This window comes from Periplaneta americana, chromosome 12 (genome assembly GCF_040183065.1).
Source record: "Periplaneta americana isolate PAMFEO1 chromosome 12, P.americana_PAMFEO1_priV1, whole genome shotgun sequence".
Lineage (NCBI taxonomy): Eukaryota > Metazoa > Arthropoda > Insecta > Blattodea > Blattidae > Periplaneta > Periplaneta americana.
In genome coordinates, this window is record NC_091128.1 from 87,119,616 (window position 1) to 87,131,807 (window position 12,192).

A 12,192-nucleotide genomic window follows, 5' to 3' on the forward strand; every position below is an offset into this window, starting at 1 on the left:
ATGTGTGTTTGTAGGTGAAAGAGGCACATTTTAAGGCTCATCCAGACTGGAAATGGTGCAGTAAAGATAGACGAAAGTCGTCTACTAGTTCGTGCAAAGGAGAGACGAGGGGGAAGTTGGGCTCAATAGATGAAGGGCCTGAAGGAAGTTCCCAGCAGATAAGTGGAATGGGTGAAGGAGTGCAGTCTTCATCTCACAGTCCAGGACCTTCTCTGTCAGATGCTCAACCTCACTCAAGTGATGGCAGTACACAGCAGGCCTCAACGAATTACTCAACACATGGGGAAGATTCCCAAGTAAATATTGAGGTGAGAAATAGATTTGGAGTGATATGTTACTGTGTGAACTTTTCTTTTCTCTTTCTAGTCTTCTCTTCTATCTCCTCTTTTTTTTTTCTTCCTACCAATTTTTAGACCTTACTGATCTGTATTGGTTACATTTCATCTTATTTGACTACTTTTGATGCAGAGTGTGAACTTTTCTTGGTAATTATTGTTTCTTCGTGGTAATTGGCTGTAGTTCATTCTAGTGTATAGTGAGGGTCACATAAGAACAGTTCCTAAACAGCAAATATTGTCGTCTTGTCAGTGTTGCCAACTGTTACCAGATATCACACAATCATACGTACTAAATGACTTATTTACTTACCGTACTTTATGTTGGAAGGTTATTCTAAATAATTCAATAATTTTTAACATATTTTCATAGGCAAACTATACGGGAAAGAGATCAACATATCAAGTATTTTGTCTGGCAATACGAAATTCATTGGTTTGACTAAACAATTGACTCACGAGACCTAACCTAAAAATGTATTTTGTTTGACCACATGAAATTATTAGTACTAACTCCGAAAACTTACCTGACTATAGTCTTGAATTATAACCACAACGCAACACACAAAATAACTGTTATGTATTAATATTAATACTGATATTAATTAATTATTAGTATGTTCAAATTTCACTAGCTTCCAGTAACCGGCTGAGAAATCTAGTACAATTTTAATTTCATGGTACTCCAGTACCGACAAATATTGTCAATATTTGTCTCAGCTGCCAACATACCAGTTACAAAATCACTACCTTTTGTAGTATTTGTCAGTTCGAAATTCGAAACGAAGTTGGCAAAAGAAAATTCAACCTGTAAACTAGAAAATCACCACAATCCATTAGCATATGTAGTAAGGGGGAAAAATGGTTAGGTTTCACCCTTACGGTATGAAGTAAGCTGACCCAGACTGTAATTATTGTCTTCTGCCCATCTCTTCTTCTGTCTTGCTAAATTCCTGTGTCCTCTGGGGGTGTGGTTCAGGATTTATTGGTTATACTTTTTTTTTTATCCATTCTGTCAACATGATTACTCTAATTATTATCCTACAAGTTTGTATGTATTATAGTATAGATTTTATTTCCAGTTCTTTCAATATGTCTTACTTTCTTCATTGATCTAGTAGTCTGCAATTCATTTTATAAATCTCATTTCTACAGTTGTGAACAGATTTTAATTTGTTCACGGCCATAAACCAAAACTTGTCATGTGCAGACTTTATATATGTACTTTCAGTGTGTACTTTTGATGGTTTGAAAAATTGGCTAATTGCGCCTGTAACTGTAACAAATTGTTATATTTTTATGCCTATATCTTTTCCTTCTAAGAATAAAATGCTGGAACCTAAATAATGAAGTGTATTTACTTGTTCAACTATATTGTTAATGCATAGTTTACTTGCAATTGGTGCTTTCCCTTAAAATGTTTTTAATGAAAAGGATTGGTTTTGGTTGTTTTTCTTTATTCTGTTGAAATTTTATTTTTGTAATGGAAATTACTAATTAGAAATTGTTCATACTTGTGCTACTTACTATTTTATATAATGAAAGAGACCATTTTTGTAGTTAATGTTCATTCTCATGCGGTTTTTGTATGAAAGCAGCCATTTTTGGTAATTAGTTACTGTTCATTCTCGTGCAATTATTTTGACATAAAGTATGTCTTCCCTGCACCGAGTGCGGACACCTGTTCCAGGATTCGTGATGAAACGAAAAAATGTAACAATTTCAAATGCTTATTTAAACCACAGCCGAATACTAATGTTATTAGTAGTTAGGCCATGAATCAATATGATTTTTATAACCACGCCCAATGACACCATCTCCCCTTGCTTGGGCATGAGGGCACTGAAGTTGCCTATAAAATTAGTCATGCTGTGCAGGTTCTTTCAGTAATATCTCGACATCGAGAGCAGCTACAGATCTGTGTTTGATTTGTAATCACGAGTTCTGCAATATTAAAATGATAATAGGGTACATTTTAAGTTAATAATAGTGAAAAATTTGTTGTAAGCTGGAAATAATTTCGAAATGTTGCTTAATATAAATAGAAAATATATTGCAGGCTCTTCATTAATTACTTCTCTTATCATAGACTCATACTCTCCATTTATAAACCGAAACAAAAATAAAACATTCAAATCAATACAACTGTAGTTCCACTCCCAAAACTGGGTGGCATATTCTGTTATTCTGTGTGCAAGTGTATGTCTGATAGAGCACAGATTTTTTTTTTTTTTTATGAAAGGTTCCATTCTTGTTAGTATTATATTCTATCTAAATGCTATTGATTGTGAAGATCCAAGTGAGATAGACTCTCCTACTGCTACACAACAATGTCATGCTAGTGAATGCCAAAATAATAAAATGTGGTTAATTTAATGATTTGTTGTTGTTGTTTTCTAATGCCAGGCGTTTGACAATAAAGTCATTTGACCTCTTGCACTCCAATATTTTTCAAAGATATTATCATGGCCAGCCACTGAAGCACAGATTTTTGAGGTGTTCCGAATCCATTTCTTGGTTTGAGTTGCACAATGGGCAGTTAGGGGACCGATATATTCCAATTCTATGCAGGTATTTGGCCAAACAATCATGGCCTGTTGCCAATCTAAATACAGCTACAGACGATTTTCGTGGTAAATCGGGAATTAACTGTGGATTATGATGCAGAGAGTTCCATTTTTTTCCCTTGAGATTGTGTTATCAAAATTTAATGATTTGTTTTTGTCGTCATCAATTAAATTTGTGTCTTCACTTATTCTCACTTTCTTCCGTGTTGGAATGCAAATACTTTTTCATAATATATACAGTTGAAGAGTGTAATCCCAAAACTTGCCGAGTCCATTTGTCCATTTTTATGATTTATGCATATACATGATTGTTTGAACCCTCTGTCATCATATTTTATGCAAACTTTCTTCCAAAACAATGCCAATCCTTGTCTAAAGGGTTGTGTTGTTATGTATTTCACTCGAAAATTCTCTCAGTCCATAGACCTGTGGATCCAAAAACTAGCCCAGCCATTCATAAAAATGGACTTACGGCATTTTGGTGTCACACTCTTCAATTGTATGACAAAAATATAATACCGAAAAGAAGTAAGCATACATTAGCGCATTATTAATACTTTGTTTTCATGTAGGGTGCTGAGCAGCAAGGACTGAAGCAAGAGTTGAAATCTGAGGTTGATGAAAATCAAGGAGATAGACTGCCTCCATTACCTGAGGACGAATTCTCAGATGATGATCAGATGGTAAGTAACAATCTAGAACAGTGGTTATCAGCACAGTGCACCCTCAGGCTAGCATCTCTTACCTGCGGATAAGAGACTGCACTATTGTGCATCTGTGGCTGCTAGCAGGTATGCTTTCTCTCTATCCCTTCTGCACGACGGTGAATATTCCAATACACTGCTTACCCATTACCCATTTCAGCAAATGCTGACGACCACTGATCTAGAGTAACTTGTACCACTTAATAAAGTGTATTATATATCTTTAATTCCCTGTGAACCTGAGTTCAATCCCTGGCGTACCCCCGATTTATAACTTATGTTGGGCAAGCCTGTTGTCCAAGTAACAGAGGGATTTTCTTTGGGCGCTCCAGTTCCCTTGTGGCATCCCAACAAATCTCCATAATCATGTCATTGTGAGCGTAGCGTAGACCAGCTTCATATGGGTGAATGATGAACAGTCATGTACTGCCATTAGTTAAAAAAAATCAATAAAAAAAGAAAAACTTTAATTTCTCTTTATATAAAGTATGTTTTAATCATTCAGTCACTCATGCAGGCATCATAGAGCATGTCATCTCCTCACTGATCTCACAAACACCTCCACTCTGTTCTGTGCACAGTCAGTTGCTCCTCTGCATACTTTTTTTTGGCGATTATGATAGAGAATTCTATTCTGGGGTGGGGTCAGATTCTGTTCGTTTCATATCATGGGATGACATGGTCATGGAAATATGCAAGATGAATGAAGATTAAGATGTTAATGACGGGGAAATGAATCCAGGGTCTGGAGTCGAAACTTATCTAGCGTTTTCTCTTAATAGCTTGAGGAAAAATTCCTGAGAAAAGCCTCAACCAGGTAACTTGTCCCAACCAGGTGCCTATTCCACAAAGGTATGGTGTTGTACATTAAAAGTGAATTCTGCAGTAAGTAGTACAAGTACGAGAGTTTCTGTTCCACAAAAGAGTTTTCTACTTTTGTACTTTACCACTCCATACTTACACAAATTATCAGTGAAGTTTCATGATTGTTCCACAAAAGTACTAGTATTTATAACTTAATACTGAATTGCCAAGTATTCTCTACTAATGAAAAGACTAATACATACAGTTAGTTAGTGGGGTTTAAAAAGGGCGCATCAGCTGCTATGGCTATTTGTGCCCTTATGTAAAATCCTTCACAAAACTAATACATACATGTACTAATGTATACATATTTTGATAAATTTGTGGTCTAGAATATCTTTCCTTCTATTTCCTTCAAAAGAAACAATTTCATTTTCTGTGACACCATTTCAATAATTTTGCAGTGTTTGCAATTTCGTAACAATTAATTTTGACAGGTGATTATTGTTTATAGCAGCATCTGTTGGCTAATATGGAAAACTATCACAGAGCATTATGTGGGGATCGTGGAAGAATATAATGATAATAATAAGGAAGTAAATTTTTCACAACTGTTTGGCGACACTTTAGAACAAAATTCTATAAAGATTCACTCAGTGCCAATTCCATTCTGTGATGGCATGAACAGTTTAAATCTATGGGATGTAAAGGGAAATCAATGGGCTGTCCTATACCTGAAGAAACAGTTGAGCTTGTATGGGCAGTTTTCGTGCGTAGCCCATAAAAGTCAACTCGCAGAGGGAGCAGTGAATTGAACATCGATCATTTGGAAAGTCTTGATGACAAATTGCTGTCATGGCTTCCATGCTTCCATGCTCTTCCGACATAAACCTTTGTGATTTTTTTTTATGGGGATATGTGAAGGATTCAGTGCTTATGCCACCATTACTGGCTGATCTACCGGAACTCTGGGCTCACATCATTGTTCAAATTGACAGAAACATGCTACATCGAGTGTAGGACGATCTTGATTACAGAATTGATGTGTGCAGAGTCACTAGAGGGGCATTATTGAGAACCTGTAATATGCCAAAAGAACTTGGTCAGTTTTTCTATGTAACTGTACAGTTCTGTGATTGTATGTTAAGTAATATACTTAGTGATTTTTTTTAAACCACTTCAATCATTTATAGACACCCCATACTGTAAATTATGTTGAATAATAGGAAATATTGAAGTAAGAGAAAAACCTAAATACTAGATTCAGACTTACAACTTGATACATGCAGGTTACTCTTGTTATCCATTCAACTATCCTTGCACTTGGTATACACAAACTTCAGCTGAATTGTAGTTGAGGACTATGTTGGTAGCACCATTTTATAAAGTATTAATGCCTATAACCAAAGAGTGTTGGAATGTTACTGGTTTCATTAAAATATTATGTTTCTCGTTCAAAACTTCTCCTTGTCTGTTTGTGATAACATTCATGAGCAAGAGTAGTATAGAAAGTGGGATGTGTTATTTAAGCTAGAGGAGTCAGCCTTAGAGACATTAAAACTCTTCAAGAATGCAAACCAAGTAAAGCATACTTTGCATTGCGTCACTTCCATCACTTGTAAGATAGACTGCCAAGTTTTTCTGTTTGATCTATTTTAGCACTTATTAAAATTAATTGATAAATTACGTACATCATGTTGGACTCATATTTTCGACTCATTATCCAGTAGCATATCAATTTATTTGTTGCCATAGTAAAACCAGGTTTTCAGATAATAATCATATATAATTTTTACCAATTTTTGTGGATTTGAATGTAATACAAAGTTACATTAAATGCTTTCATACAACTCATACAAGTAATAACTAATTTCATAAAATGTGATTTAGTATAATGCATCTTTATAAATGTATGTCCTGCGCTGTAACTGCTTGGTGTAAGGCGTCATATCTTGGACTAGCTGTACAGAATGATTGTTCGTTTTGAGTTTTCATTGGGGGGAAGAAATTTTTTCATAAAATTTTTGCTATTGTATGGGACCAGTACCCTCTGGCATCGTGATAAATTTGAGAAACTACAGTGAGTAGCATAATCTGGTTTTGTAAGCCAACTGTAACAACTGGGGGATTTTTGTGCTGACCACATGTTATTCCCGTACTGATTGGATGATTGTTTAGTTTGAGACATGTTGACATGTGGCCAGCAGTCAGCTAGTCGACCTTGGCCCTCCATGCACTGTCACACTATGAGTACAAATAAAAAGAGGACACAGCCAATCCCACATGTAATGATTGTCCCTCCGTGTAAAAAGTTCATTCAGCCTGATCTACATTGTTCAGTAATCAAGTAAATATAAAATATTCAATGAATCTGAAGATACACATATGGGAAGAATGCATTTGTATGAATGACATTTATTGGTTAAAAGTATTTCTCTCCTTCCCTATTTTGCCACTCTTGTTCCTCTTTCTCTTCTGTTTTATTGCGTCTGTTTCATTAACCTTCGTCTTTCTACTACTTTTAGGTGATTTGCGAGGATCCTCAACCTGAAATTGATTTGAAATGTAAAGAGAAAGTAACTGACTCTGACTCAGAGTCACAAAGTGATCTGGAACCGCTGATAGAGAACAAAGCATTCCCCCAACAGAGGTTCAGTCCAGTGTCTGGCATCAAAAGCAGTACTGGAGAGGTGACCTGCCGCCCCAAACCAATAAAAGCAAGGTATGTATTCCTGTTTGCTTGTTCCTCATTCTGATTCACTTTCTTTAATCTCATTAGCACTAATCAGTGATCCAAGACTGTGGTCCTACACTAAAATAACATATTGTGTTCACTGAGTACAGTTACAGTGATACTTGAACTATCATTGAGCATTATTTCTATCTTAATGATTAAAGCAATTTTGCTGTGCATGTTATTAAGAAGTATACAGTTTCGTAAAATTTTTTGTAAAAAACACAACTTGTGTCTAAGTACAATGAAGCTTGTTTTGTATGTTTCACGCTTATACATTTTTCACACTTATGCCTTTTTTTTCTGAAGTTCTGGCAAAATTCCCATACTTTTCAGGTTAATTTATTTTGGTTATACGTTTTTCATATATATGCTTTTTACACTTATACAATCACATTTAAATCTCAGAAGATTAGAAACGTAATTTGTATGTTCTAAATCAGTTTTTATCGAAATTAAGTTCATCGTGAAAATGTAAGAATGCAGAAATACAGTATGTGTTCATTATTAAGATGCGGCCCACTTTGAAATTCTTGGAAATTCGAAACTGCCCATGCTTACCTCTAACAATATTGTGTCCTTTAAAGACGCTGTTACTGCTTTTGACAGTGAAATGTTTCATAACACACCATGGGGTAACTAAACAAATTATGGAAGAATTATCACAATCTGAGGGCATGGTTTATTCCTTAGTAACAAGCAGTCCAAAATAACTCATATTTTGTAAAATAATCACATGTTATTAAATGAAGATTACACTGGAAAAATAAGGTAAGTCAATGTCGTAAAATTTTTTGGATTGGAGTTTGAAATGTTATATCAGCCAGTTTTGACTCTAAGCAACTAAGATTTCATACAAATAATCTTATATTCTTCAAAAATGTTTTATAAAATTGAGTAAATTGGGTCTCTGGCTATTATGTTACATCTTGGCCTCACAAACTGTTATTTCAAGTGTTCTAAGTGTTTGAAAAAATATATCAGAAAGGAAGGTCAGTCTAAGAAGCCAAAAAGAATTTAAAAATAGGTTTGCATATTGCAAATTCTCGTCTTGCAGGTATCAGCACATTAGAAGTTAGGTGATATCTACTGGTTTTGAGTAAAACTATCATTGTTCTCGAGCTTACAGTCATTTGTATTTTTTGAATGGGGTTAATTGCTGGTATGGTAATGGGGATGGGGTTGCAAACAAATGTTTCACCCAAAAGTAGATCGTACCTTCAAAAAGCTTGGGAACCACTGACCTAAATTAACCAAACCTTACCTTTGTATATGCAAGATGTGTAACCGGAGCACAAAGGGAACGTCTTGATTTGGTCTGGAATGTGCATACAAAATAAATCCAGATAAGGATCATGCCGGCACCGCATGAGAGGTCCGCACGTGTTCCACAGCCAAATTGTTATTGTTGCGAGCCCCTCCTAAGATTTTTTGTTAATAAGAAAAAATAACAGCATCTAATGCTAACGTCATTATATTTGAAAATATTGATAAAGGAACAACATAATGTTCACACCTGTGGAGTAACGGTTAGCACGTCTGGCCGCGAACCCAGGTGGCCTGGGTTCGATTCCTGGTCAGGGCAAGTTACCTGGTTGAGGTTTTTTTCCGGGGTTTTCCCTCAACCCAATATGATCAATTGCTGGGTAATTATCGGTGCAGGAACCCAGACTCATTTCACTGGCATTATTACCTTCATCTCATTCAGATGCTAAATAACCTAAGATGTTGATAAAGTGTCGTAAAATAACATAATTAAAAAAAACAGTTCTAATGATAATATATTTCAAAATACTTTTAAAGAACAACATAATTCTAACGAGAGTATATTTCAAAATATTAATAAGCCTCATCACTGTCCGAGTTTCTAATTTAGACTAATATTATCTGCTCATTAAATCCTACCTAACCTCATCGCTAACAGTGGTGCTGTTTCTCAGTAATGTTCAGAACGAAGGAGGTAAAGAGGAAAAAAAAAAAAAACAAATTTCTCCTCCTAATGACACTACAGGTCAATGTCATGATCTTATGTTGGCGACGTTGTGTATTTAGTTCTATTTGGTTGTAACCGTTATGGCACGGTTGAAAGGTATCGTAGCTAATTCTCCAGTTTAGCATAGTCTTCAAATGCTATTTTGGATGCTATTAAATATCATTTCAGTTATATGTTTTTCTAACATACTTTTTTTTTTTATTCAGATCCCCATAAAATAACGTGTAAATGAAGTTCTGCTGTAATTAGTATAAGCCATTAGGTTGAATATTGTTTTGTTTCATTAGGGCTGAAGTGTGAAGACCTGGAAATCCTGTATATTGTATTTTTTTTTAGTTGGTTATTTAACAACGCTGTATCAACTGCTAGGTTATTTAGCGTCGATGAGATTGGTGATAGTGAGATGGTATTTGACGAGATGAGGCCAAGGATTCACCGTAGATTATCTGGTATTCACCTTACGGTTGGGGAAAACTTTGGAAAAAACCCAACCAGATAATCAGCCCAAGTGGAGATCGAACCCGTGCCCGAGCACAACTTCAGACCGGCAGGCAAGCGCCTTAACTGACTGAGCCATGCCGATGGCTCTGTATATTGCATAATTTGCCACTACATGTATTCTTGAAGTTAACTATTCTTTTAGTCTCCTAATTGAAACTGTGTGTAATATGTGCATGTTAATGTTGAACTGTTTACAAAATATGGTTGTTGGTATGAGGTATATCATTTCTGTTCAAATCAGTCATTTGTTGTTCTTTTTCGAATAGATTACCCTCAGGAAGTATAGAAGTTGGCTCCAAGATTCATCATGGTTCGGGAGAAAAGACTGGCTCTGTTGGTGTCCTGTATCCTTACCACTCACCTGTAAATCCGATGGGAATATCAGGGTTCCAGCCAACAGGTGGAGGAGCTTTCAAGACTATGCCTGTCTCACCAAAGATTGTGAAGAGTTCGCCAGAACAGCAGTTGCCACCTCCAGTGTCGCAAGTGAATACTAAAATCAGTGATGCTGAACAGAGGATTTCAAATGTATCGACAGGTTGGAGTGCTAGTGTGGTGACATCTGTGACAGCCTCTCGATCATCAGCTCCTGTCGGGAGCATCGTCAATATTATCACGACACCCGGCAATCACAATCTGACAGAGAATAATAGACATTGGATGAAGAGTGCCGCCACCTCCACATCGTCTGAACTCCTCACACATTCCCAAGCCAATAACATGACCAAACCCACAACAGTTACCATTCTTCAGCAACCCATCACTGCTCAACAGCAACAGCAAAGATTTGATACTCAGCAGCATTTGGTGAGCAGGACCATACCTACCCCTTCTACATCTCAGTCCCAGACACACTCCGTTCCTACCTCCACATACCAGACACAACCCTTGACACTGTTTCTCAGTCCTACCACTCTCACCCCAACTGCTGCCACCCTCAGCTTGACTGACTCTGGGCCCTTCACGAATCTGCTGCTCAAAGCTGGCACTCGAAGCATCAACTTGGAAGTGGATCACACCTCCCTTCATCCACCACAGCAGAATGCAGGGAATGGCACGCAGACGTCCACTGCCACAGAGACGGTGCAGTATTTGGTTCCCTCAGTGACTGTGCAAGGGGGTCGTCTTCAGAATGTGTACCTGCCACAGTTCCAGGTCCCGATTCCAGGTAATTATGCTTTACATGGGTAATGATTATGTGTAACAGAAGCCTATTTTTGTGGACTGTCTAGATACTATATTGTCTGTAGATAAAACCTCTGACTGACTCCTTCGTAAAATCTGAATATGTATTAAGAGTTTAGATATTACATTAAAGCAGGTGAAAGTCGTGACCTTGTGATGAATGAGGCAGGTGTAATTTTCGTGAGGTGGTTGTTTTGACATTACAGTTTACGTAGAGGTGTGAAATAATAGCATTAATTTTTTTTTGTAATTATAGCAAAGATGTTCTTAAAAACAGCATTTTATAGTATTAATTATTATTTGAAGGTATAATGTTTATTAGCTGGCTAAAACTTGTTTTGCTATATTATGCATTTGAGAGAGGGTAAATGAAAATAAGATATATAATTAGGGCTAGGATTTTGATGAAATTGCATCTTTTTTCTAGTAAGTCAGAAACATAGCTGCTTCAGTATTTATATGTTATGTGATAAACTGAGTGTTTTAAGACATATTTGTTGCGTTTTTTTTTTTTTTACCTCTTTCAACAGCATTTTTTGTTTTATTCGGTCATTTTTTGGTATTTTCGTTTAATTTTGGCCATAAATCCCCATTATTAATGTAACATAATCTTTATTTCCTTTGATATTTTCTCTACATATTTTGTCCATTAATACCCATTCTTGTATTCTTCACCTGACATAATATCATAAAATCCAGACGTTTGAGATGGGCAGGACATGTAGCATGTATGGGCGAATCCAGAAATGCATATAGAGTGTTAGTTGGGAGGCCGTAGGGAAAAAGACCTTTGGGGAGGCCGAGACGTAGGTGAGAAGATAATATTAAAATGGATTTGAGGGAGGTGGGATATGATGGTAGAGACTGGATTAATCTTGCTCAGGATAGGGACCAATGGCGGGCTTATGTGAGAGCGGCAATGAACCTCCGGGTTCCTTAAAAGCCAGTAAGTAAGTAATACCCATTCTTTTGTAGCCTATAATATTTTAATCGTTTTTCCACACAAATATTGCCATTTTAACGTAGTACACCCCATGTAATGGATTAGTCCAACCACTCCTTCAATATAGACTTCTCTATACCTGCTAGTTCCAGATAAAAGTGACCGCAAGGCTGTCTGTCCATTCCACACAGGGCGCCTATTCATTCTTTGTATTTGTAATGTATACTTCGCGACAGACCATGACAGCTTTCTTCCTTCGAAGGAAGGCCATAAATACTCACCCCTCTTCACGCGTGACAGTAAACTGACCCACTTGCCGACAAAAGAGACCCCTAAGTTTCAATGTTGCCAAATGTGGGGGTAAACTCAGGTTCCAGTGGGTTTTTTAACTCAGTCACTAAACTGGCATTATACTAGCTTACGACC

General features: G+C 36.6%; 1 protein-coding gene across 9 annotated transcripts in view; it reads left to right on the plus strand.

The window, feature by feature from the left end:
- cic (Putative transcription factor capicua) overlaps positions 1 to 12,192 on the plus strand; it is a 113,647-nt gene that overhangs the window by 72,733 nt on the left and 28,722 nt on the right. For all 9 annotated transcript variants that reach the window (XM_069841713.1, XM_069841714.1, XM_069841710.1 and 6 more), the window contains 4 exons: positions 15 to 308; positions 3,475 to 3,585; positions 6,936 to 7,132; positions 9,905 to 10,806. In XM_069841713.1, the coding sequence (XP_069697814.1) occupies positions 15 to 308; positions 3,475 to 3,585; positions 6,936 to 7,132; positions 9,905 to 10,806 (1,504 nt within the window). The remainder of the gene's footprint in view (positions 1 to 14; positions 309 to 3,474; positions 3,586 to 6,935; positions 7,133 to 9,904; positions 10,807 to 12,192) is intronic.